This window comes from Scyliorhinus canicula, chromosome 20 (assembly GCF_902713615.1).
Source record: "Scyliorhinus canicula chromosome 20, sScyCan1.1, whole genome shotgun sequence".
NCBI classification, from domain to species: Eukaryota; Metazoa; Chordata; class Chondrichthyes; order Carcharhiniformes; family Scyliorhinidae; genus Scyliorhinus; species Scyliorhinus canicula.
In genome coordinates this window covers 43,777,069-43,803,172 of record NC_052165.1, presented here as the reverse complement: position 1 = coordinate 43,803,172, position 26,104 = coordinate 43,777,069, and the positions used below count along the sequence as shown (strand labels likewise).

General features: G+C 45.3%; 1 protein-coding gene across 2 annotated transcripts in view; it reads right to left on the bottom strand.

Moving 5' to 3' along the window:
- chpt1 (choline phosphotransferase 1) overlaps window positions 1-25,843 on the bottom strand; it is a 32,316-nt gene extending 6,473 nt beyond the window's left edge. Inside the window, exons 1-7 of one of the 2 annotated variants that reach the window (XM_038781143.1) lie at window positions 25,517-25,843; window positions 15,855-16,002; window positions 14,767-14,908; window positions 9,894-9,978; window positions 5,255-5,386; window positions 5,008-5,166; window positions 2,866-2,991 (exon numbers count right to left, since the gene is read on the bottom strand). In XM_038781143.1, coding sequence (XP_038637071.1) covers window positions 2,866-2,991; window positions 5,008-5,166; window positions 5,255-5,386; window positions 9,894-9,978; window positions 14,767-14,908; window positions 15,855-16,002; window positions 25,517-25,750 — 1,026 coding nt within the window. In that variant the 5' untranslated portion in view covers window positions 25,751-25,843. Of the gene's footprint in view, window positions 1-2,865; window positions 2,992-5,007; window positions 5,167-5,254; window positions 5,387-9,893; window positions 9,979-14,766; window positions 14,909-15,854; window positions 16,003-24,374; window positions 24,795-25,516 lie in introns of those variants that run through there. The other variant, XM_038781144.1, reaches the window with a different exon arrangement.
- Between the last annotated feature and the right edge of the window lie 261 nt (window positions 25,844-26,104).

The window sequence follows — 26,104 nt, the reverse complement described above, 5'->3', positions numbered from 1 at the left end:
GTGGTGGGTCGGATCTCAAACAATGACGAGACAGAGTACAGGAATGAGATAGAGAATCTGGTGAACTGCTGCAACGACAATAATCTCTCCCTCAATGTCAACAAAATGAAGGAGATTGTCATCAATTTCAGGAAGCGCAGTGGAGAACATGCCCCTGCTGCAATAATGGGAACGAAGTAGAAAGGGTCGAGAGCTTCAGGTTTTTAGGTGTCCAGATCACCAACAACCTATCGTGGAACCCCCATGCCGCCGCTATAGTTTTTTTTTTTCTTTTTTTTTTAAATTTAGATTACCCAATTATTTTTTCCAATTAAGGGGCAATTTAGCGTAGCCAATCCACCTACTCTGCACATTTTTGGGTTGTAGGGGCGAAACCCACGCAGACACGGGGAGAATGTGCAAACTCCACACGGACTGTGACCCAAGCTGGGAATCGAACCTGGGATCCTGGCACTGTGAAGCAACAGTGCTAACCACTATTTCTTAATCCTATTTCTTAACATTTCAAAACTGAGTTTGATAGATTATTGTTTGGTCAGGATATTAAGTTATTGAATCAGGGCAGGTAAATAGAGTTAAGACAGAGATACAGCATTATTTAATTGAATAGCATTCTCATGATCCTAAAATGATCCAAAATCTGAATGTCTGGTTAGAGTTAAAAAAAATAACCTTTATTGTCAAAAGTAGGCTTACATTAACACTGCAATGAAGTTACTGTGAAAGTCACCACATTCTGGCGCCTATTCGGGTACACAGACGGAGAATTCAGAATTCTCAGCTGGCACGGAATTGAACCCACACCACTGGACTTGTTCTGCATTACAAACCAGCTGTCTAGCCCACTGAGTTAAACCAAACGAGCTGTTACTAAATTGGCAGTGTATTACAGAATGTCAAATAGTGAAAGGGAGACAGAAGGAAGAGATAGAGAGGCAACATAGCGAGAGGTAGAAAAACAGCATTTCTAGAGGTGGCCCAGAGTGGTACCTAGTAACTAGTAGAGTTGACAAGGGGGAGACAGTGGATCTGATATATTTGGCTTTCAGAAGGCTTTTGACAAAGTCCCGCATAAGAGATTAGTGTGTAAAATTAAACGCATGGGATTAGGGGTAGAGTATTGAGATGGATAGGAAACTGATTTGCAGACAGGAAACAAAGAATAGGAATTAACAGGTCTTTTTCAAATCAGCAGGCAGTGACTAATGGGGTACCGTAGGGATCGATGGTACGACCTCAGCTACTCACTACATATATATATATATATATATATATATTAACGATTTAGATGAGGGAACAAAATGTAATATCTCCAAATTTGCAGATGACACCAAGGGGGGAGGGTGAGCTGTACGGAAAGTTGAGTGAGTGAGTGAGCAAATGAATGGCAGATGTAGTATAATTTGGAGAAGTGCAAGGTTATCCACTTTGGTAGCAAAAGCGAGACGGCAGATTATTATCTGAATGGCCTTGAATTAGAAGAGTGGAATGAGAAACGAGACCTGGGTGTCCTCGTACACCAGTCACCTGAAGGTAAGCATGCAGGTACAGAAGGCGGCAAAGATGGCATGTTGGCCTTCATAGCAAGTCTATTCGAGTACAGGAGCAAGGATGTCTTGCTGCAATTATACAGGGCCTTGGTGAGGCTAAACCTGGAATATTGTGTGCAGTTTTGGTCTCGAGGGACTGCAGCAAAGGTTTAACAGACTGATTCCTGAGATGGCGGGACTGATGTATGAGAAGTGCTTGAATCGGTTAGGATTGTATTCGCTGAGTTCAGAAGAATGAGGAGGGATCTCATAGAAAACCTATAAAATTCGAACAGGATTAGGCAGAGTAGATGCAAGAAGGATGTTTGTGATAATGGGTGTGCCCAGAACCACGGGTGACAGTCTGATGATATGGGGTAGACCATTTAGGACAGAGATGAGGAGAAATTTCTTCACCCAGAGAGTGGCGAACCTGTGGAATTTGTTATCACAGGAAGTAGTTGAGGTCAAAACACTGTATATTTTCCAGAAGCAGTTAGATATTAGGGCAGCATGGTGGTGAAGTGGTTGGCACTGCTGTCTCATGGTGCTGAGGACCCAGGTGCGATCCAAGCTCTGGGTCACTGTCCGTGTGGAGTTTGCACATTCTCCTCACGTTTACATGGGTTTCGCCATCACAACTCAAAGATGTGCAGAGTAGGTGGATTTGGCCACACTAAATTGCCCCTTAATTGGAAGAAATTAATTGGGTACTCTAAAAAAAAATTTTAAAGCAAAAAAAAGGGCAGTTAGATATTGCACTTAGGCCAAAGGGGATCAAAGGATATGGGGGGAAAGCAAGATTAGGCTATTGAGTTGGATGATCAGCCATTATCCTAATTAATGGCAGAGCAGGCTCGAAGGGCCGAATGGCCTGTTCCTGCCCCTATTTTCTACGTTTCCATGTTTAGAAACCTGTGCTGTACTGAAACAAGGTTCAAAAAATGGACAAATGGTCTGAATTTTAATAGTCATCAATTTTGAACACGTTCTTTCCACTATAACAATGGATAAGAGGAGATAGAATGGGATTTGCATTTCATGCCAACGTTTGAGGTTCCTGGCTTTGGAACACACATTGAACACCAATGCGAATTCTAGCTGTTCCACCCCTTATCAATAATCATATTTTCCCCTCTCTTTAGTTCTGAAGAAGTCATGCAGACTGAAAATGTGAACAGTTTTTTTCTCCCTATTGGTGCTGCCAGACCTGCTGACTTTTTTCCAGCATTCTGTTTTTGTTTCAGATTCCAACATCCACAGTATTATGCTATTTTAATGCGTTGAGTTACCTAGACTTGCATCCTTTTTAAAGAAATCAATGTAATGTACTTACCATAGCTACCCATAGTACAAAGTACTCATGAATAAAACTATTAAAGTATTGATTCAGGAACAGCAGCCCAGGCCCTATGAATGCTGTGTCTTGGAGTTTCATCTTACTTTTGGTCATATGTGCCACCTACAAAAACAAAATGCCTTTCTCTTAAAATGATAGTGGAAATAATGATATACAGTAATGTACAGTATGCAAAGTAAGCTTGCATTATGTTAGAAAATCTTACAGTGCAACAGGAGAGTATTTGACCGATTGAGTTACGGAAATTCTTTGAGATAACTGGTTCGGTTCTACTCCTCCCTGCTCTTTGCCAATTGCCCTGCAATTATTTCCCCCTCCATTTCGAGTATTTACCGGGAGCAAGGGAAACCCATGATTCATGTTTGATCCTGGACACTCCTTTTAATCTCTTCCTTCAAATAAAAAAATAATTTTCATATTGTCTGTAAAAAAAAAATCAATTAAGGAGTGGTTACTATCTCTCCAACCCCATAACTCGTAAATAAAGTACTTTTGCTGTCTCAGTCTAGGGTGAAGGAAAAGTTAAAAATCAGAGCCAGAGCTTTTGGGTGTAAAATTACGGACATGATCTTCAAGTGAAAGTGGCAGAAATTTGGAATGCTCTTATGCAAATGCCAGTTCACTCTAGGTCAATTGTTAATTTTAAATTGAGATTGATACGATTTTGTTAGCCATTGTTAGCTATTAAGGGATATGGAGTTTTGATATAGATCGACAACAAACACGTTGAATGGCTTGTATATTGCTGACTGGTATTCCTGTTCCCATATTCCCAACAGGGTGAGCTGGTTTCTGCATCAAAAGATCCTCAAAAGCAGCTCCCTTCTCTGGGGGGGGGGGGGGGGGGGGGGGGGGGGGGTTTGTTCCATTACAATTGAACCAGACAGATGTTGTCTTACTGGAGTTTGCAGCAGCTGACACAGGTGTAAAGTAGTACCTGTGTTACGCACAAACAAACAATGAAAAAACAAACCCGTTGCAATGCAGCAGGTGTATGATTCTAATTATCCCTTGCAAGACAGCGCCCATGAAATATGGCTTAGTTGCTTCAAGTGTTTCAGATAAAGATTAGAACATCATCACCAAATAGTGAGAGTGCAGGATACCATTCAGCAAATTTTGCTGGCTCTTTGAAAAATCCCCCCTTCCCCACTGGGCATTTTTTTCCTTTAAGTATTTATCCTATTTTACCCTTTTGAAAATTCACTCTGAATCAGCTTCCACCGCCGTTTCAGGCAGCACGTTCCTGATCACAACAACTCGCTGTATTAAAAGGAATCTCATCTCCTCTGGTTCTTTTGTCAATTACCTCAAATCTGGATGAAAACACAATCAGAATAGAGCCAATTGTGCACACTTAGGCGAGTCAGTGTTTCAGACATTAATGGCTGGAACAGCCTTTGGGTGAAGAGATTGTCTCATTAGGTGGTGAAGGTTTATTTTTCCTTTTTATTCATTCATGGAATATGCATGTGGCTAGCTAGGCAGCATTTATTGCCCATCCCGAATTGCCCTTGAGAAGGTGGTGATGAGTTGCCTTGTTAGGGACCAAGTTCCAACATTTTGATGTAGTGACAATGAAGGAACAACAAGCTATTTCCAAGTCAGGATGGTGAGTGGCTTGGAGGGGAACTTGCAGGCGGTGGTGTTCCCATGTATTTGCTGCCCATGTCCTTCTATGTGGTAGAGGCTGCAGGTTTGGAAGATGCTGTTGAAAGAGGCTTGCTGCAGTTCACCTTGTAGATGGCACACACTGCTGCCACTGTGTCAGTGATGTAGGGAGGGGATGTTGAAGGCAGTGGATGGTGTGCCAATTAAGTGGGTGCTGCTTTGCCTGGATGGTGTCAAGCTTCTTGAATGTTGTGGGAGTTGCACTCATCCAGAACATTCCATCACACTTCTGACTTGTGCCTTGTAGATGATGGGCAGGTTTTGGGGAGTCAGGAGGTGAATTACTCGCTGCAGGATTTTGACCCTTTGACCTGCCCTTGTAGCCACAGTATTTATATGGCTGGTCCAGTTTATATAATGGAAGTTAGATTTCCAATAGTTGTCCAGTGTTGATAGAAAGAAACCAATAAATAGAAACAACATTTTGATTGTTTGAAATTAACATACCACTAATTTGTTTGTAATTTTTGAAGCTACACATCCAAACATTAAAACGTAGAGGCATGGATGATCCTCAAACAAGCGCGTGGTAGATTTTTTGTAGATCATTGTAGCCATTGTTATGACCAGCCCAATGTGCAAGGAAGGTGACAGAACACTGGTACCCTGGATAATGAAGAAGAATACAGCATTCAACATCAGCAGCAAGAGACTGGTACTTGCAGAAAATATATTATTGACTCGATCAACGTACTGCTATTGTGGAACCATTTTTGCCTGTCCCACCAGAAAAGATGACCCGGAAGTAATTGGTACAAGAGTAGATGGCTCCTGCTATTATTCCAAATACAGGCAGGATCTTCATTCTCAGTCCTAGTACTGGAATCTGTATTGAAAGAATAAACAAGACATCAATGGTGACACTGTTAAATGTGTTATGAGCACCCCACACAACACACAGCCAGTATTGTATTAAAAGAATGAGGCACTGTTAATATAGAACTCAGAAACTCCAGCCACCTTTACACTCTTAACCTCCCTCACTCAGCAAGATTACAATATAAGTTTAGAAAGAGTTTTATTACCTTTCTTTAGCCATCCCGAGTAAAGTTTTAATGGGAATTTCCAAAGGCAGCGGAACACAACAACAAAAAAATAAGCAACACAAAGTTTGCGTCAATACGACATTGAACAGCACACATCAATTGAAAATCATTGCAAAGAGTCCCTAGATACCTGCAAACTAATAGCTTGTAGCACTGGGTCTCCAGACACAAAGCAGCCAATACCTGCAGGGCTGAAATCTCATTTTAAAACGGATTATAGAAAAGCAAATTACAGGCCTTACAGGTAGTACTTTACAAATTAAAGTGGTCTCCAGTCACTGCTAGAGAGGAGACAGAATTAAGACAAATTACAAATAAGACCCATCCTCAATAAAGGGAAGATGAAGCAAAGTGGGAGGAGGCTTGTGTAGAGCAATCAACACAGGACAGACGAGTTGGGCAAAGGGCCCAGTTCTGTACTATACAGTCTATACATGAACCCCTACCATGACCACCGTCAACTCTAATTGAGCAGAAGAAGTGAGAAAACAAGAATAATTCCAACATTACCAGCGCAGGAACAGTGGTTAGATAATGATTAACAGTAATGAGATCTTCACGGCAGCAATCCTGAAGGATCTTTAAAAATTATACACAGAGCAACAACTTCTTTCCCCATCCAAGATACTCCATACTATTTCGAGATAGAAGAGAAATGGTTCTTACGGGTCACTAATGATCCTGTAACTGAGACATAGTGGAATCCAAAATGTACATGACTAATTAACCCTTTAATAGAAGAAAAATAGGCTATTTGGCCCAACTGACCTGAGCCAGTGTTCGACATGAACCTCCTCCCATTCTGCTTTACAAGTTGTTACTGTATACAGTCAATCACTCTTTAATTCATTATGTCTGAAGTGTTTGGGAGGCTTTGAGAGATGTTAATAGGCTCTTTATAAATACAAATGTGTTTGTTTCTCCCAAACCATACATCTTGTTCCTCTTCCTTTATTAAAGCAGAATGGGAGGAGGAACAAGATGTATGGTTTGGGAGAAACAAACAAATTTGTATTTATAAAGAGCCTATTAACATCTCTCAAAGCCTCCCAAACACTTCAGACATAATGAATTAAAGAGTGATTGACTGTATACAGTAACAACTTGTATTTACGTAAAACCTTTAACAAAGTAAGGAATTCCAAGAAGCTTCACAGGTGTGTTACCAAGCAAAATCTGACAGTGAGTCAAATAAAGAGATACTAGGACAGACGACCAAAAACTTGGTTAAAGGAATTGATTTCAAACCAACATGGCATTGATATTATAATACAGGAAGATCCCACAAATAACAATGCGGCAAATGGTTTTGGTGGAGGGACGAATGTTGGCCAAGACATCTTGTTTCCAACACAAACACACCTGAAGATGAATAATGCACCTCGTATTAACCCAGGCAATGGGTATATGACAGGTACTCTGTGATTTCCCCCACCCATTGGTTGCCTATTTGATCTATACACTGGAGGGCTGGAAATGTTTGATAACAAGGCAGTCATTGAATATCCAGTATAAAGTTTACAAAGCCAAGATATAAAACCTCATCAAATCTCATTAACACTGTGTATTTTAAACAGGTAATTTTGATGTAAATTATTAATACCCCACAGACCAACCCTGCACACAATGGTTTATTCATTACAAAATAATTATCCAGGACAGGACAATCATTTCAGGCTAACTGTACAGGAATGATTAGACGTCCTTTCACGCCAAACAAAAATGGGCAGACGAACTGGGAACAGAGGTAGGCTGGGGACTGGAGCGAAGCACTGAGCAGGGCCATCTCCACCTCCTAAGCAAGGCTCAGCCTCATGCAGTTCAAAGTGGTGCACAGAATGAACAGGTTCTTCCCGGAGGTGAATGATAAATGTGAACAGTGCCAGAGAGGCCCGACCAACCACACCCACATGTTCTGGGCTTGTTCCAAACCTGTAGGGTCCTGGGCAGCCTTCTTCGAGGCTTTGTCCAAGGTTTTGGGAGTGAGGGTGGAGCTGTGCCCAAAAGTGGCAATCTTCGGGGTATCAGAACAGCCATAGCTACACATGGGGAAGAGGGCCGACACCCTAGCTTTCGCTTCCCTAATCGCATGCCAGACTCCTGATCGGCTGGCGTTCAGCAGCACCACCAAAGTGGCTGGCACACCTAATGGAATTTCTCCATTTGGAGACGATCAAGCACACCATCAGAGTGTGAGCAGAAGGTTTCCTCAAAGCATGGGGGCAGTTCGCTGGCCTGTTCCAAGACCTGTTCAAAGTCAACAGCGACGAGGGAAAAAGCGAGAAATGGGAGAAAGCAGACAAAGATACTCAACTCTAGGGGAAGTAAGAGAGAAGGAAACTCAGAGGAAATACAGGGAGAAGCTTGGGAAAGGGGTGGGGGGGGGGGGGGGGGGGGGGCGGAGGAGGAGGAGATGGGAAGCCCCCCCTCCCCAAACCGAAAAGGTGTGCAACAGGAAACATAAAGGGAAAGAGGGGAGAAAAGGGAAGAATAGGAGCTAGGGGACAGAACTCCATGGGCTGGATTCTCCCAAAATGGGGCTATGTCCCCACGCTGGCGTAAAAACGCTGGCATTGCACTCCCCAGGTTCCTGCAAAAAACAAAAGGCGATTCATTTACCTTCTTGGGGCTAGCATAGACCAGGGGAGCTTCACGCAACTCTGGCTACAGATAGGGGCCCCTGCTCTTCCGGTTCCAAGTCTGTGCATGCGCACGGCGGCGGCCTCCAGCAGCTGCACCAAGTGGCATGGCGGACCCGGACCGTGGACCAACACGAACAAACTAGCTCCCCCAATCGGCCATGCGCCGATGCATCGGACCGGCTAATCGCTGCCCAGGTCACCCATAAAGCCCCCCCGGTGCTCGATCCCCCCGCCCACCCACCAGGGCGGCCGTGGATTGAGTCCGCAGCCACCGTGTGAGAGTCCCGACCGGCCATACCACATTAGTTTCACGCCGTTGGGAACTCGGCCGGTTGGGAGCAGAGTATCGCTGGGATGGCCTCTGGCAATGGCACCCCCCCCCCCCCCCCCCCCCCCCCCCCACGCACGCGGCATAATTTATGGGCGTGCGATTCTCCAAGGTCCGGAGAATAACTGGAGCGGCGCTGGGCCCGATTCGGTCGGGAACTTTGATTCTCCTCCCCTGTGCCAAACGCAAATTTGGCATGGGACTGTGGAGAATCCGGCCGCCCGAACAAAAAAGGGGGATGCCAAGGAGGGGAAGTGGGGGTGGGGGGGGGGGGGGGCAGGGAGAGGGGAAGGAAGAACGATTCGATGTACATAAAAACTGCAGGAGCAATAAATATTGGATGCAAAGTTTTACTGTTATAATTGAAAATGCCAATAAAAATATTCCAAAAAAAAATGAAAGTCCTTTCATGAACAGCAAAGAAATGACTCTTTCCACATCACATGGCAACTAAAGTTACTTTGACAATAAATCTCTGCATGTTAAATGGGAAGAAGCGATTTGGATTACTGCCTCAGTCCTGGCAAGTCTTGATTGACTCTGATTCAGCCAGGGGCACTGATATCCTTTTGCAGTTCGATCCAGATGGGAGTGATTGGACTCACGTAGGAGGGAAGCTGAACTGCCCGAAGTGGATCTGCTCTGTCACTGCTGGTTCTGGAGCATCCCAGTTGAACCCATACATGTGAAAAAACAACACTGGGAGAATGGAATGGGAGTTTGGGAGGGGGCGCAGGATCAATGGGAGACCAACAACAGCACTTGTGGGCAGGTCCTACTATCACTTATTCCGACAGTCTGGCACAGCTCAAATATAAATTTACTCCCCAGTGATATCCACAGGTCTGCAATGATATTACAAACTTGATGATTGTTCTGAGCAATCAGAAACATGCTGTGAGGATTTGCCCCACGACCACCCCCCCCCACCCTTCATTTCAGTCCTCACTGCAAAGTGGAGAAGATTGAAGGAAGATTCACAGACGTCTCCAACCACAGCCTCGCCCTCTCGATCCAATCTGTACAGTTCAGAAGCTGAAAGGGATATAGAGTGAATACTGTGCCAAAGCAGTGGAGAGCTCGGCTTGATTCTAGTCTTGGACTAATGGCGTGTAAAACTGTCCTTTGTGGAATCCTGCTGTGCACAAATTGGTTGCTATGATACAGTAGTCACTGCACATCAGAATAAATTTACCGAGCCACGGATGTGAAATACACAACACCAATAAATACAACTGTATGTATGAGCAGCCAGATCTCTCACTGTAACTCATCAACAAATGTAGGCAGCCACCATGAAGTTAAAATACAGCTCACCTGGTAATCCCAAAGAGTAGCTCCTCCAATGGCAGACAAGAAAAAGATGAGCATTATGCAGATTTGAACTTCAGTTACATCAATTCTAATCGGATATAGAGAGATCAATGGTTAAAACTGCTGTGAGTTAATAAACAGTCGATCAGACATTGATTCAAATACTTAGTGGGTGATTGTAGAATGGCAATTTTAAATGTGAGACTATTGGATTTTTGTTAACCAAAGGTTTTAAGGGGTATGAAGAAAAGGCAGGTACATGATATTAGGGCAACAGAACAGCCATGATCTCACTGAATGATGGAACAGGCTTGAATGGCCTCCTCCTGTTCCGATGTTTCCATTACCAAACGGGAGCCCTGGCTGCCTGATGTACCTGAATCAGCAAATCTCAGGAATACAGCCCACAGCTCTCTCTCAGGTGTTCCAACTGCCTGTTCCTTCACAATGTGTGTGACGGGGGAGTGAGGGTGGGGGTGGTGAGGCTCCCTATCAATTAACCTGCGCTTGTAGAAGCAGTCCACTTAGACATTACACACAAAATGCCCGTGGAAATATTTAACACCCATTTAGTAACAGCAAAGCCCCAGGTGACCATTGGCTGCTTCTCCCCTTTGAGGGGGAGAGCTGACTGGTGGTGATTTAACCTGAGGATCACATCTCAGGCGAGGGGCAGGCAGGGGCTTCATGAATAACCTCAGCGGAATTGAACCCGCCCTACAGATCTCGTGTTGCATCACGAATCAGCTGTCCAGCCAACTGAGCTAAACTGGTGTTACTTTAGTACAGGGGTGGGCAAACTACGGCCCGCGGGCCGCATGCGGCCCGTCAAAGGTATTTCTGCGGCCCACCAAGTCATTAAAAAAAAAAAAAAAAAAAAAATTTTTTAAAAAAAATTTTTTTTTTTTTTTTTTTAATTTTTTTAAAAAAAGTTAATGGGTGGGGGGGCTGTTGGGTTACTTACTGGTATAGGGTGGATACGTTGACTTGAGTAGGGTGATCATTGCTTGGCACAACGTCGAGGGCCGAAGGGCCTGTTCTGTGCTGTACTGTTCTATGTTCTATATGAGGCGCCCAGAATCATAACCGGGTGACGTAATTATTTTACTTAATATACTATGCGGCCCTTTGTGAATTGTGAATTTCTGAATGCGGCCCTTGCACGGAAAAGTTTGCCCACCCCTGCTTTAGTAACTCGCATGCTCTGTATTGCTATAGTTTACATTGTAAGTTGGTCATGCACACAAAGTAGAATAGAAAGTCCATTTGCACCGATCAATTTGAAATGCCTAATACGCTTCCATGAAATTCCAGATTTGTGTTATTTATAAGTAAGTTTTAACACAATTTATTTAAAATCATTTAACATCTAAGAATCATAACAACGCGCCTACAACATGACTACTGCGCCCATTAAACCTATACCAACTCTTTCTAAAAGCTTATCCTGCTCTTTCCTCACATCCCTACTGGCTTTTTTCTTTCAAGTATTTATCTAATTTTTGAGTTGAACATATCAAAACTATAATAGTGAAAATTGTACCATGAAAGCTGCGCAACAGTTAAAGCTTTTGGTTACAGTAGCATAATGGTATGTTACTGGACTAGAAATCCAGAAACCTGGATGATCCAGAGACAGGAGTTTAAATATCATCACAATTTAAATTCAATCAATAATTCTGGAATAAAAATCTAGTCTCAGTGATCGAGACCATGAAACTACTTGATTGTTGTAAAAAAAAAATCTAGTTCACTAATGCCCTTTGGGGAAGGAAATCTGATGTCCTTACCCGGTCAGGGCTACATGTGACTCCAGATTCACGGAATGTGGCTTGACTCTTAACTGCCCTCTGATCAAGTCTTGCCAACAATGCCCACATCCTGAGATTAAATACAAAGGGCTGTGCAGATGAATTCTGAAACCTGTGCAATTGTGCACTCTGTGCATTGTTCTGGTTGACATTTCCCTGGTTGGAAAGGTAACACTCTAGATTCCCGATTTATGCCCAAAATGGCTCAACAACGTCCTGATATTAAGGGCCTATTAAATTTCATAGCAAAGTGATTTTTGAAATAGTCCAAAACTTTGTACAAGTATGTGACATGTTTCCAGCCCAGGGCGCCACTCATACAGAAAAAACAGATGGGATAGGCCAGCGGACCTTTCAATTCTGGCATAAGATGGTGTAACTCCGAGGCCTGACACCATTCCTCAGGTCCCTTCACACTTGTACCCGCATTCCCCTCCACTCCATACAGCTCCCCAAGTGCTTTGCATCTCCCTCTCCAACCCTCACGGATCTCCTCCACCCCAACACTTGTGAATGCGGCTGGCAGGGGAGGAAAAACAGCAGCCAATTTTCAAAAAAACTTTAAGAAATTGCTCCCTGACTCTCCAAGGTGGCTTGGTCACCTAGGAGTTTGTCACTGGGTGCATATAAATGTTCCCATCTCTCACTAAAAGTACAGGAGAGGAGCAAAAATGATAATTTCTGTCCTTCTAGCTGAACTCACAAGTAACAGATTTAAACTCTACTCCTTTAGACGTTTAAATGAATGTCCATCATTGGACAATAGGAGTTATCATTTTGTCTAAACTAGTTGTGGTGTTAATTAAAGATGCTGAATTAGTGTTTAGTCAAATTTTTCCATCTTGCACTCATCAGGACAAGCACAAAAATGCTACTGTCAGAGGAAACAACAATTTTATATTGTATGAGAAGAGAGTGCTGATTGATTGGCAAGTGGACCCTGATTGGTTGAGATGCTGCCATGGAGAATGCACCAGTTAATGGTGACTGATAGTTAACTGCCAAACATTGTTTGAAAATTTAACGCAGGCAGCATGTCTTGATTGGTCATGACATTGCCCTGAAAAATTAACCTGGCTATTACTTATTTTGTTTGGCTGGAGCAGGCGCAATGTGTCTACATGTTCTTTATATCTGCAAAGAACAGGACCCTGTGTATTAATATATGTAGCTTCCAGTACAAGCAAATACATCACACTGTGAACTCAGCTGACAATCTTAAGACTAGTTGTTAGTGTAATTTTTAGCACATCGAGTATTATTTAGCAAATGTGGAACAGCTAGATTTAAACTCATGAACGCACCTAAGGCCGTCACTTTTGGCCCTGAAAAGTTCTCAAGTCTACCTCAGATTACCCTGGGAAGTCAAGGTATCTCAAAACTTTGAGCAACAGGTGAATCTATCTATTTCATGCTGCTGCTGCACAGTAGCAGAACAAATTGTATGTGTCACTAACAGGATGTTGCCAACAAGCCAAAAAGATACCCTGCCGAACACACAAATGAATAATGTGGTATAAGGTTCAATACCAGTATAATGCTAGGTATTTAGAACATATGTCCCAAAGACTAGCGGATTGGATCAAACAGCGTGTCCCAACTTCTGTTCACAATGGGATGGTACAGACCGTACTCAACCAACCCATGCGTTCAAAACTCAAAACATAGTCTAACATCAGATGTGATTCTAGGATTGGACAAAATTACACTGACAACCAATGTATGATCAGTCGGGCTTACAGTATAGTGCATTTGCATGTTCTGGAAGCTGCATATATTAATACACAGGGCACAGTTCTTTGCAGACAGAAAGAATACGTACACACATTGCGCCTGTTTCTGCTAAACAAAATAAGTGACAGCCATTCTCTGGTTCATTCCTCAGCATAATGCCTTGATCAACCAGAGTCAAACTTTTTTTTTAAATTCCAATTAAGGGGCAATTCAGGCCCCTTAATGGCCAATCCACCTACCTTGCACATCTTTGGGTTGTGGGGAGAGATCCACAAAGACACGGGTCGAATGTGCAAACTTCACGGACAGTGACCCGAGGCCGGGATCGAACCCGGGTCCTCGGCACCATGGGGCAGCAGTGCTAACCACTGCATCACCATGCCGCCCTCGGAGTCAAACTTTTAAACAATGCTTGGCAGTTGACCGTCAGTCATCATTAATTGGTTCCTTCTGCATGGCAAAACATCTATCAACCATAGTTCACTTATCAACCAATCAGCACACTCTTGCCAGAAAAAAATTGTTCTTTCTCCTGATATTTGTACTCTTGTAATTATCCTGATGAGTGCAAGACAAAAAGCTTCAACAAAATGCCTCTTTTCAGCAATATTCAAGCTCTGTACTACAAAACAACTATTTGTAAACCGAATTAGAATGGAAACAGTCAAAATTGGCCCATAATCTATTTGATGGTCTGTCATTATTGCCCAGACTTTATTATCTTTCTCTCTCAGTTGCATTATGGACCCAGCAGGAGTGCAAACATCTCTCAGACAAGCAGGAATTCTGCATATAACTCAGTGCCACCTCCCCTGCTTGCGACAATGCGTGCAATTAGACAAGAAATTGTTTTTCTAGACTCTCCAAATCCTCAAATTACCAAGACTTGGGGCAGATTTCATCATTAACCCTCACTATCCTAACAACTGACAGCAGATTCAGTTCGTCCTTGACTGTGAGAGATAATTCATGGGGAGAGTAAATAATTACATGGGCAAATTTTTAAAATGTCTTTACACAGAGAATGGTTACAATGTAGAGTTCTCTGCTGCAAACATTTAATGGAATCCAGAAGTTCTTTTAAACACAGAATTATATGCATGAAATGGGGGAATATTGAGTGTACGGGGAGTGAGCAGGAAAGTGGGATTACACTAGTTGGAATATTAAAGGATATGGGGAGATGAGAGAGTGGGATTACACTGGGTGGGGTATCAAAAGGGGATCAGGGGAGTAGGATTAGATTGGTGGCTCGTGGAGAAAACACATCAGTATTCAAATGATGGACCGAATGGACCGCAGCAATTCAAGAACAAATCATGAAGACTTACTTGCCAAATCGTAGAGATCCTGAAACATAGGTTTGCCAGTGAGCACAGTAGAACATAAAGACGCCAACAAAACAGCAGAAAAACATCAGGTCTGGATCTGTTCCCAGGTGAACGGCCAGGCAGGTGCCCAAGCCAACCATAACTACAAGTACAAAAAGAAGCAACAAGAGTTGGAACACAAGAGGGAGCTGACCAATAGCTCTCTAATTTCAGTTCTGAGACAGTATTTTCAAGTTCCCAAAGAAGGGTGGCTTTTAAGGTTATCAGAAATAAACTCTGACCTAATTACGATTTCTCGACCTTTCCCTGGCAATCAGTCTTAAGATGTTCTGGTAAACACCAACAAACACAGCTACTACTGTGGTTGGAATAAGACAACAAAGTATTTGCAGCAAGACAAGGGTCATTGAGCCCAACCAGATGGTGCCAGTGTTTATGTTCCATATGCTCCTCCTTACAACCCTCTTTATCTTGCGCGATCCTTTCTCCTGCTCTCATGTGTTTATCTAGCTACCCCTTCAATGTATCTGCACTACTCGCCACAATCACTCCCTGGTGTATTGAATTCCGCATTCTCACCATTCTCGATAAAGATGTTTCCTCAATTCCCAATTGGATTTATTAGTGGCTATTATAATTTGTGGCCCCTAATTCTGGTCTTCTCAGTAGTGGATACATCTTTTCTAGGATCTACCTTACCAAACAAATCCTTTCATAATTTTACAGACCCATCAGTCTTTTCTTTTCTAGAGACAAGAGCCCCAGCCTCTTCAACCTTTGCTAATGGCTATTAACTCTCAGTTCCAACGTCATTCTGCTAAATATTTTTTGCATCTTTTCCAGTGCCACTCTATCCTTTGTATATTATGCAGATTAGAACTCTGCACAGTGTAACTGGAGATGTAACCAATGCTTTACACAAGTTGAACATAACTTCCCCAATTTTGAATTCTACCCCTCTGGAAGTGAACCCCCCCCCCCCCCCCCCCCCCCCCCCACACACACACACACACACATGCAGACACACACACAAACGCACATGCACACACACAAACACACCAGATATCTCTGCTTTCTACCACATTTACCTGTGGAAAAGGAATCGCAGCCATGGTCAAAAAGCTCCCCAAGTGGAGAGCTGCTATTGGTCCTTCGGGCTTGTTTGCCGTCAATCGCATCCAAAGATTGGTAAATAAATAATCCCAGACCACACAGAATGTACACGTAAGCAGGTGCCTGTAAAAAGGGAAGATACCAGGTTAAAGATTAAATGGTCATCAAGAGACAGTTTAATACAGTGCACAGCACTCAGATCAACTGACTGGAGAAACAGGCTTGAGGGTTAGAATGATCTCCTGCTCCTGCCGTGGCTCAGTGCGGAGCAGTCTCACCTTTGAGTCAGATGGTTGTGGGTTCAAATCCCACTCCAGAGGCATGAGCACAAAATCCAGGCTGACATCCCTGATGCTAGTGCTGAGGAAGCGCTGCGCTGTTCGAGGTGCCGTCTTTCAGATGCGATATAAACTGAGGCCTCCAAGTGCTCTCTAAGCCTAAAATATCCCATGACCGCCATTTGAAGATGAGCAGAGGAATCCAGGGCTAATGTTTATTCTCAACTAACATCACTGGTCATTTAATTTACTATTTGTAGGATCTTGTTGTGTGCAAATTAGCTGCTGCATTTCTTTACAACAGTGTCTACATTACAAGAGTACTTTGCTCGCTGTCATGCGGTCCTGAATGATACTGTATACATGCAAGTATTTCTGTCCAAAGGGGAGCAGAGGAGAAATGTCCAATGGCTTTTCTCTAATTCCCCCGTCACCTCACAGGACACAATAAAGTCTGGAATCTGAACTCTGTTCTGCTGATCACGAACTCAAACTCCGACAAGTTATCAGGGAATGTACTTGCTGAAAAACAGACCCAGTTCATTTGAGCTCAGTCCAGTCATGGCCCAAACCTTGATGAGGTTGTCAATGTTCTGGTGTCAATATTACAGTACAAAATGGGTCAGTCCCTTCCTGAAACCATTGTATCTGATTTTTGTTTCAGACCAGCAAACCCATCATCTTTTCATTAAGCTCAGCTTGAAGAACAGCAGCTCAACCTTTCATTGAGCAATGTACAGTCACCTGCACTCAACAACGAGTTCAGAAACTTCTGATCATAATCTGTGACTGCTCATCCATCGCTCCTCCAGTGCACATTCATCGCCCCTCCACTACGCATCCACTGCCCTTCCACTCCGCACCCAGCGCCCTTCCATTGATATCCATCGCCCCTCCACTGCGCACCCATCGCCCCTCCTCTGCGCATCTACCATCTCTCTATATATCCATCACCCCTCCATTGCGCATCCATCGTCCCTCTATTGCGTATCCATCATTTCTCTGTATATCCATTACCCCACCACAATGCATCCATTGCCCTTCTACTGCGCCCCTATCATCTCTGCATATCCATCATTTTGCTTCTCTTCATATCCATTGCCCCACCCAATTTGCACACCGTGTAAATTTAAAAAAAAATTAAGAGTACCCAATTCTTCTTTCCAATTAAGCAAGGCCAATCCTACCTGGCACATCTTTGGGTTGTGGGGGTGAGACCCATGCAGACAAGGGGAGAATGTGCAAAGAGACAGTGATCCGGAGCCGGGATCAAACCCTGGTCCTTGGCGCCATGAGGTAGCAGCGCCAATGTGCCGCCCACACCCTGTGCAAATTGGCAGTGCAATCCAATTCTTGCATTAAAAATGAAAATAAGGTAAAATATCATCAAGGACTTAATTGCAAAGGGACAATATATTTGATAAATAACAAATGGATGTGACAGGATTATCATCAGATGGGAGTGTATGGGGTGTGGAAACTCAATGCAAACTAATCATTAAAATAAGAGAAGGCTGGAGTGTAGAGTAATCATTATTTACGCAGAATAAACCTATTTCTGAAATCCTGAATTTAGTACAGAATGTAGTAAATCTATAATAAGCAGCAGATATAAATACTTCCATTAGTGAGCACACCCACAAACTAGCTTGGAGCATATAGACAGTGATGGTGTGAGCGACACATTGCAAAATTCTAGATCTACAAAGGTAGGACTGGAAAATTGGGATGGTTCCCCACAGAGCAGAGATTCAGCAGACGTGTTCAAAATTCTGAGGGCTTTTGCCAAGTGTATATTAAAATAATCTGTTTCCAGTGGCAGCAGAGTCAGTAGCCAGAGAACACAGATAATAATAATAATAATCGCTTATTGTCACAAGTAGGCTTCAATGAATTTACTGTGAAAAGCCTTTAAGACAACTGGCAAAAGAACCAGAGGGGGGGGTGGTGAGGTTTGTTATTATGATCTGGATTGTGCTGGCTGAACGGGCAGTAGAAACAGGTTTAATAGTGAATTTCAAAAGCTAAATTCAATAAATATTTGAAGGTGAGAACATTTATCGGAAACAGCCAGGGGGATATGGGCCATTGTGTAGTTCTTCCAATGAGCGCAGGCGCCTCCTTCTGCGCTGTGTCATAATGCAAGTCTATGAAGTCTTTTTCATTAGTTTCACAACATGAATTCAATTGCATCTATATGCCCCACTCCCTTCTAAGCCTGCCTCACCTTAGCTCCACATTTAGTCCTGACGGCACAATGGATTGACTGGTTGCATCATTAACACTTTTAAGTACTGTAGCAAACTAAAAGTCTGATTCTTAGCTCAGTGGTCTGAAACAAGATTCTTATTTTTAAACTTTCCGCTATGTGGGTTACAATGAAATGTACACATGTTGGGTTGCAATGAAATGTATACATGTTAGACAGAGGAATATAACAAACTCAGTACCTCACACCTGTACCCTCATTCTATTAAAAGAAAGCACGACTTGCATTTATATGGCATCTTTCATAACCAAAGCTGGCAAATGGTATGTACTTGCTGACGTAACATTGGAAGTGCAGCAGCATAATAAGACCGAAGATGTGATCATGACTGGGTAATCTGCGTGTAATGATGTTGGTTGAGGAATAGGGTTCGCTCCAATGGAAAACACCCCCCCATGAATTGGATTAGTGCCTGGTCATTCTTAGTTTTGCTGATTGGAAAGCAGCAGCTACAATTGGTTCGTATCAGCTGGTGGAACTAAGTGCTCACCTGACAGGGCTGGCAGAACTTTGGTTTAACATTGCAAAAAAGATCTAACTGACCTACACTGATTACAAATTGCTACGATTACCTTGATTTGCTTATTGGGAGGAGCAGTCTTAATGGGACAAGCCAGGTTAGCAGCAAAATCTTGCCCACAAGCAATGATCTGTTAGCATCGAAAAGGTTGCAAGAAATAAAAGCAAACAGCTATTATTTCTCTGCAACAGTTTGATTTATGAGTAGGATTTTACAGACAAGCCAATCTGTTTAAATATTAAACAGTGTCTGTATCACAGAGCAGAACCTTTCTCAACTGACACTTCAAAGATACTGTCCCTATTACGTGTTGCCTACAAATTAGTCTACCTTTCATTTATGCAAATTACAGTTTGCCCTTATTCCATCCATTTCTCACAATTCCTATTTTAGCTTCATCACAATATTAAAACCTAACAACAACGTGCATTTATATAGTGACTGTGACACAGTAAAACATTCTAAGGCATTTCACAGCAGCATTCTCAAACAAAATCTGATCCCAAATCATATAATGAGATATCAAAACTGGAGACCAAAAAGTCATCTAAAGTTTGAAAATTTGCCACTAAAGCTCTGCACCTCACTCCCTTTAAGACACGCCTTTAAACTACCTCTTTGACCAACTCTGACTTGTGCTGCTATGAAATTCCTTGGGATGTGGTCAAAGACATAGGTTTTAAGAAGGAGGGAGATTTGTTTTGAACATTGTGAGTTATTATGACCTGGAATATGCTGGCTGAAAAAGCAGTGGAATTTCTAAAGGTAAATTCAATAAATACTTGGAGGTGAGAAAATTTGCAAGGGGAAAGAGCCAGGGAGTAGGGTTGATTGGATAGTTCTTTCAAAGAGCCAGCAAAGGCAGTATCAGCTGAATGGCCTCCTTCTGCACTGTATCATAATGCAAGTCCATGAAGTTTTTTTCCCATTAGTTTGATAACTGAATAAGTTTATATGCCCTGGTACAATTGCCCTATGCCCTCTAAGCCTGCCTCGTCTTGGCTCCACATTTAATCCTAACTGCACAATAGATTGACTGGCTGTGCCATTAACCCTTTAGTTACTGTAACAAACTAAAAGAGAGAGTAAGGGAGGGAGTGAGCGAGCGGTACGACAAACAAATGTTGCAATGTGCAAGAAGCTAAAATTGGGGGAGCATAGATCTCTCTGAGGTAGTATGTCTGGAGGATATTACAGAGATAGGGAGGTGGGAGATCATGGAGGGATATGGACATCAGGATGAGCATGTTAAAGTGTTGTCAGACTGCACGTCAGTAGGATTTATATTTGGGTTCACGAGCGAGTTGATCTTGTGATGAGGGTCTCAAGGGACTTTCCCCTGCCCTGCTGCCAATAACAGAGTTCCACTACACAATAATCCAACGATGTCCAAACTACAGCTCACAGGCCAGGCAGGGTTTAGGAGACCGGATACTCCACTTTCCTGTCAGAACAATCTGTGTTTATACTTCTTACTCACTGGTGTAACCTGTTTGAATGTTTATAAGGGGTTGGGATAATTAACAGGGAGCAGCAGATAGAATGTGAAAATGGAGGAGGAGGTGACTAAGGTTGCGGCCAGTTGCCGGTGGTATTGGGGGGGGGGGGGGGGGGGGGGGTGTCCGCACTTTGAGAGTGGGGAATTGTGGGGCGAGGCTTGGTTTTCTTCGTGCTCAAGTAAATTGAGAACACCTTCACAGGAACAACTTGTGTTCACAATGGAGACCGTACAACATCCCAAGGCAGTTCATAGCAGCATTAATTCAGACAAAAAAATGACTCACCCACAAAGAGATAAGTGGGACAGGTGACCAAAAAGGTAGTTTTTAAGGTGTGCCCTGAGAGAGAGAGAGAGATTTAGTGAGAAATTCCCAGACTTTAGGTTTAGACACAGACAGGCAGTACAGAAAATGAAATGGCAGAAACCTGCTGCAAGAAGTAAGTGCTGCTTTTACGGGAAGTGCAGACATATAATGAATGAATTCGATATGGATGTTGCATACAATGTGTGAACCTAGAATTATACAGCTTCTGGTCTGAATGTGAAGCTCTGCATTCTAGTTCACAAACAACTAGCCTCACCAAACGATCAAAGGACAAAACAAAAGTTGAATTCACAGCTGGGAAAATTGCAAGAGTGTGTATGAGCAAAATTAGCTTGGCCTCAACTCATGTGCAGACATGATTTCTACCCCTCTAATCTGCTGTGTACAGCTAAAAACCTTTACTGATCTACTGATGTTTTTTTAGCCTCTTGCAGTCAGCAAACTCAAAGTGCAGATAACATTCAGGGCTTATCGAGGATTGGCAAATTATTACCATGAAAGCACGTGATCAATGATCAAATCAGGTTTCTAAACCTTCCCCCCACCCTTACATAGAAAGATAGGATTTGAAATTTAGAGAACTCCACCTCTGCTCTAGTGTAAGATGGGTGATCACAGGAGAATGAGTAATTCCTCCCAAATCCATGGATAGGTATACTAAATCTATTGATTCTTTATGTTTTCCCAAAGAGATTAAGACAAACAAAAGACGTCTTTAACCTACGTAAGGCCTACCTACCCAGGATCTACCAGCCTCCCTCAAACCACCAGCCTCCCCAAGGAGGCTGCAGCCAGGCACCAATCAGTACTGGTTTTTCTGCATTCAAAACCTTGCTTCCATCAAACTTTACCCACCCATTGCATAGACTCCCCATGTCCCAAAACCAAACTGCTGCATTGCCCACAAAGAGCAAAAGGTGACTTGATTTGAAACATATTGGGCGCGATCCAGTGGCCATGATGTGCTTGAGAGAGCACAACGTGGCCAGTGGGTCCCAAGAGAGGCCACCCACGGGCGTTGTGGCAGCCTTCACTCCTCGCGGGATACAGCCAAGTCCCACGAGGCATCAGAATCAGAACGGCCCAAAAGAGACTGGACCAACCAGCGTTTGCTAAAGTACGTCTTTAACCTACGTAAGGCCTACCTACCCAGGATCTACCAGCCTCCCTCAAACCACCAGCCTCCCCAAGGAGGCTGCAGCCAGGCACCAATCAGTACTGGTCCACAGGAATGTGGACCAGGCGGAACGGCACCCTTGGGAGGAGGTCTCCTGCGCCATCGGGGGTCCTTGCTGGTCAGGGACAGTGCAGGGTGACCCCCTGGCCCTCCCCTTGGAATGCAGGCACCTAGGCACTGCCCAGTTGGCACTGCCACCCTAGCACTGCCATGGAACGCAGGTGGCTTTGAGGATACCAGGAACATTGCCCGGGTGCCAGGGCGGCACTGTCATTGGTCAGGGGCCTAGATGCCCATGAAAGGAGGGTGGAGGTGGGATATGCAGGGCAGGTACGTAGGGGCCTCTGGGAGGTTGAGAGGGGTGACGGGGGATCCTGAAAGGGGGGGGGGGGGTTGCTGTAAGGAGGCTTGGGCAGGGACCCCATACCGGGGTGTCCTCACTTAGTGGGTGTGGGGTAATCCCATGTATGTGGGAGGTAACATTTCCATTGGTGACGGGGCGTAGGGACCCACAACTCACTTAGAAATTGGGGCGTCCTTTCAAAATGGTGACTTGACCTCTGCATTCAGCTCCTCAGTGCTGAAAAAAATTCTAAGTGTGCCCGAAATCGGTGAGAAACTCCCCAGGGTGCTAAAAGTGACTACGTGTCATTGGATAGCGGTGGGGAACTCACCGGCAGAGCCGGTAGGAAACTCCCTGAAAACACTGACACAAATGAACTTAGAAATTGTTCCACTGAATTACGCCCATATAGTAATAATAATAATAATAATCACATATTGTCACAAGTAGGCTTCAATGAAGTTACTGTGAAAAGCCCATCATCGCCATATTCCGTCGCCTGTTCGGGGAGGCCGGTACGGGAATTGAACCCGTGCTGCTGGCCTTGTTCTGTATTACAAGCCAGCTTTAAGATCCTGAGGTGTATTGACAGAGAGGATTTGGAAAGAATGTTTCCTCTTGTGGGAGAATCTAGAATCAGGGTCACTGTTTAAAAATAAATGGTTGCCCATTTAAGACAGAGATGAGGAGATTTGTTTTCTTTCGGAGGGTTCTTTGTCTTTGGAACTCTCTTCCTCAAAAGGCAGCGGAAGCAGAGTCTTTTAGTATTTTTAAGATGTGGAGATGCCGGCGTTGGACTGGGGTTAGCACAGTAAGAAATCTTACGACACCAGGGTTTGTTTCAAATCACTAGCTTTCAGAGCACTGCTCCTTCCTCAGGTGAATGAAGAGGTAGGCATTTTTAAGATAGAACTGGATAGATTCTTGATAAGCAAAGGGAGAAAAGGTTTTGGGGGTAGGTTACAATCATATCAGCCATGATCTCATTGAATGGCAGAGAAGGCTCGAGGGGGCAAGCAGGTCTACTCCTGCTCCTAATTCGTAAGTAGCACCACCAACCCACCCTCAGGCCCATCTCCCCTATAGCCTTCCTGAGTTCTCCTCTACATCTTTGCCTGTTTCTGTGCTGTATGTAACACACAGTACTCTACCCAATGGGCATATACTCTCACTGAACATGGGCTGTGTTCTGTGAATTTGCTAGTTCCTGTGATTGAAATTTTAGGAGTTGTGACTGCACTCCAGATATCGCCCTCTGTATAAACGTCAACAAATTCATAACCCCAAGATCTTTTTTTTAAATGTACACAAGAAAGAAAGCAGCTATTCCCTGGCTGGTGTTTCATAATGTGGCTTCTACCCAAGGGAAAAATTGCTGCTAATCTGGAGAAAACTTGTATATGTATGCAACCTTCAAACATTGAAACACATCCCAAAATGCTTCATAGCAGCACAATACGGCAACACAATTAAGACATTGACTACACAGCAACACAATTATACATTGGCTACATGGCAACACAATCAAGACATTGACTACACAGCAACACAATTATACATTGGCTACATGGCAACACAATCAAGACATTGACTACACAGCAACACAATTAAGACATTGACTGAACGGCAACACGCTTACTTCTACCAAGTCCAACATTTACCCTTTCGCTGACACAGTCCCCACTGCTTCCCACAGGGAGAAACTCACGACTGACACACAGACCGATCAGACAGGGATCAGATGGGAATCAAAGTGAGATCAGACACAAAGACTGGGATGAGACCAGGATCAATCTGGAATCATATGGCAATCAAACACTCGGACCAGGATCAGACAATCAGACCAAGAACAGACCAGGAACACATTTAGACCCGGAGCAGACACGCACACTGGCATCACAGCCAGATCACACATTCAACCGGGATCAGACACACCGACAGGGATCAGACATACGGATCGGGGTCAGGCACTCAACACAGGCCGAGATCAGGCACTCAACTCAGGCCGGGATCAGGCACACTCACCGGGATCAGGCGCTCGCATCGGGATCAGGCGCACTCACCGGCATCAGGCGCACTCACCGGCATCAGGCGCTCCCACCGGCATCAGGCGCTCCCACCGGCATCAGGCGCTCCCACCGGCATCAGGCGCTCCCACCGGCATCAGGCGCTCCCACCGGCATCAGGCGCTCCCACCGGCATCAGGCGCTCCCACCGGCATCAGGCGCTCCCACCGGCATCAGGCGCTCCCACCGGCATCAGGCGCTCCCACCGGCATCAGGCGCTCCCACCGGCATCAGGCGCTCCCACCGGCATCAGGCGCTCCCACCGGCATCAGGCGCTCCCACCGGCATCAGGAATCCCACTCCGGGATCAGGCACACTGACCGGCATCAGGCACACTCACACCTGCATCGGGCACTCACACCGGCATCGGGCACTCACACCGGCATCGGGCACTCACACCGGCATCGGGCACTCACACCGGCATCAGGAATCCCACTCCGGGATCAGGCACACTGACCGGCATCAGGCACACTGACCGGCATCAGGCACACTCACACCGGCATCGGGCTCTCACACTGACCGGCATCGGGCACTCACACCGGCATCGGGCACTCACACCGGCATCGGGCAGAACGCTGACCGGCATCGGGCAGCACGCTGACCGGCATCGGGCAGCACGCTGACCGGCATCGGGCAGCACGCTGACCGGCATCGGGCAGCACGCTGACCGGCATCTGGCACTCGCTCCGGCATCGGGCACTCGCTCCGGCATCGGGCACTCGCTCCGGCATCGGGCACTCGCTCCGGGATCAGGCACACTGACTGGGATCAGGCACTCGCTCAGGGATCAGGCACACTGACTGGGATCAGGCACTCGCTCTGGGATCAGGCACTCGCTCCGGGATCAGGCACTCGCTCCGGGATCAGGCACTCGCTCCGGGATCAGGCACACTGACTGGGATCAGGCACTCGCTCCGGGATCAGGCACTCGCTCCGGGATCAGGCACTCGCTCCGGGATCAGGCACTCGCTCCGGGATCAGGCACTCGCTCCGGGATCAGGCACTCGCTCCGGGATCAGGCACTCGCTCCGGGATCAGGCACTCGCTCCGGGATCAGGCACACTGACTGGGATCAGGCACTCGCTCCGGGATCAGGCACTCGCTCCGGGATCAGGCACTCGCTCCGGGATCAGGCACTCGCTCCGGGATCAGCCTTACCTGCTCCCTGCCCCGGGGGCAGTGATAAGCCAGCAGGAGGCAGCTGAGGAGGTTGCAGGCCAGGCCGAGCAGGGTGATGGTGTTTGGGGCTATCCAGAGCGGGACCCATTCCAGCAGCCAGACCCAGAACCGCTGCAGCGGCGGCTCGAGCAGCGAGCGACCGGCCGCTTGGTACTGGTGCTCATCCAAGCGCTTCAACTGAGCCTCACTCAGCGGCTGCAGCAGCCGCGCCATCCCCGGCAAACAAGTGCCGGCACCCAGCAAACCGAGCGGCCAGGCTGCGGCCCGGAAACTGCGGCTGGGTCCCGGGGAAGAGGGAGGGGGGAAACCTGGAGAATGGGGGCGGGGCACCTGGAGAATGGGGGCGGGGCCTGGATAGAGGGCGGAGCTGGACAATGGGGCGAGGTCTGGAATATGGAGGAGGGGCCTGGAGAGGTAGGGTGGGGCGTGAATGGGCGAGGGGCCTGGAGAGGGCAGGGCTGGAACTGGAAAACAGGGGAGGGGCCTGGAGCGAGGGCGGGGCCTGGAGGACGGGTGAGGGGTCTGGAATATGGAGGAGGTGCTTGGAGAACATGAGAGGGACCTGGA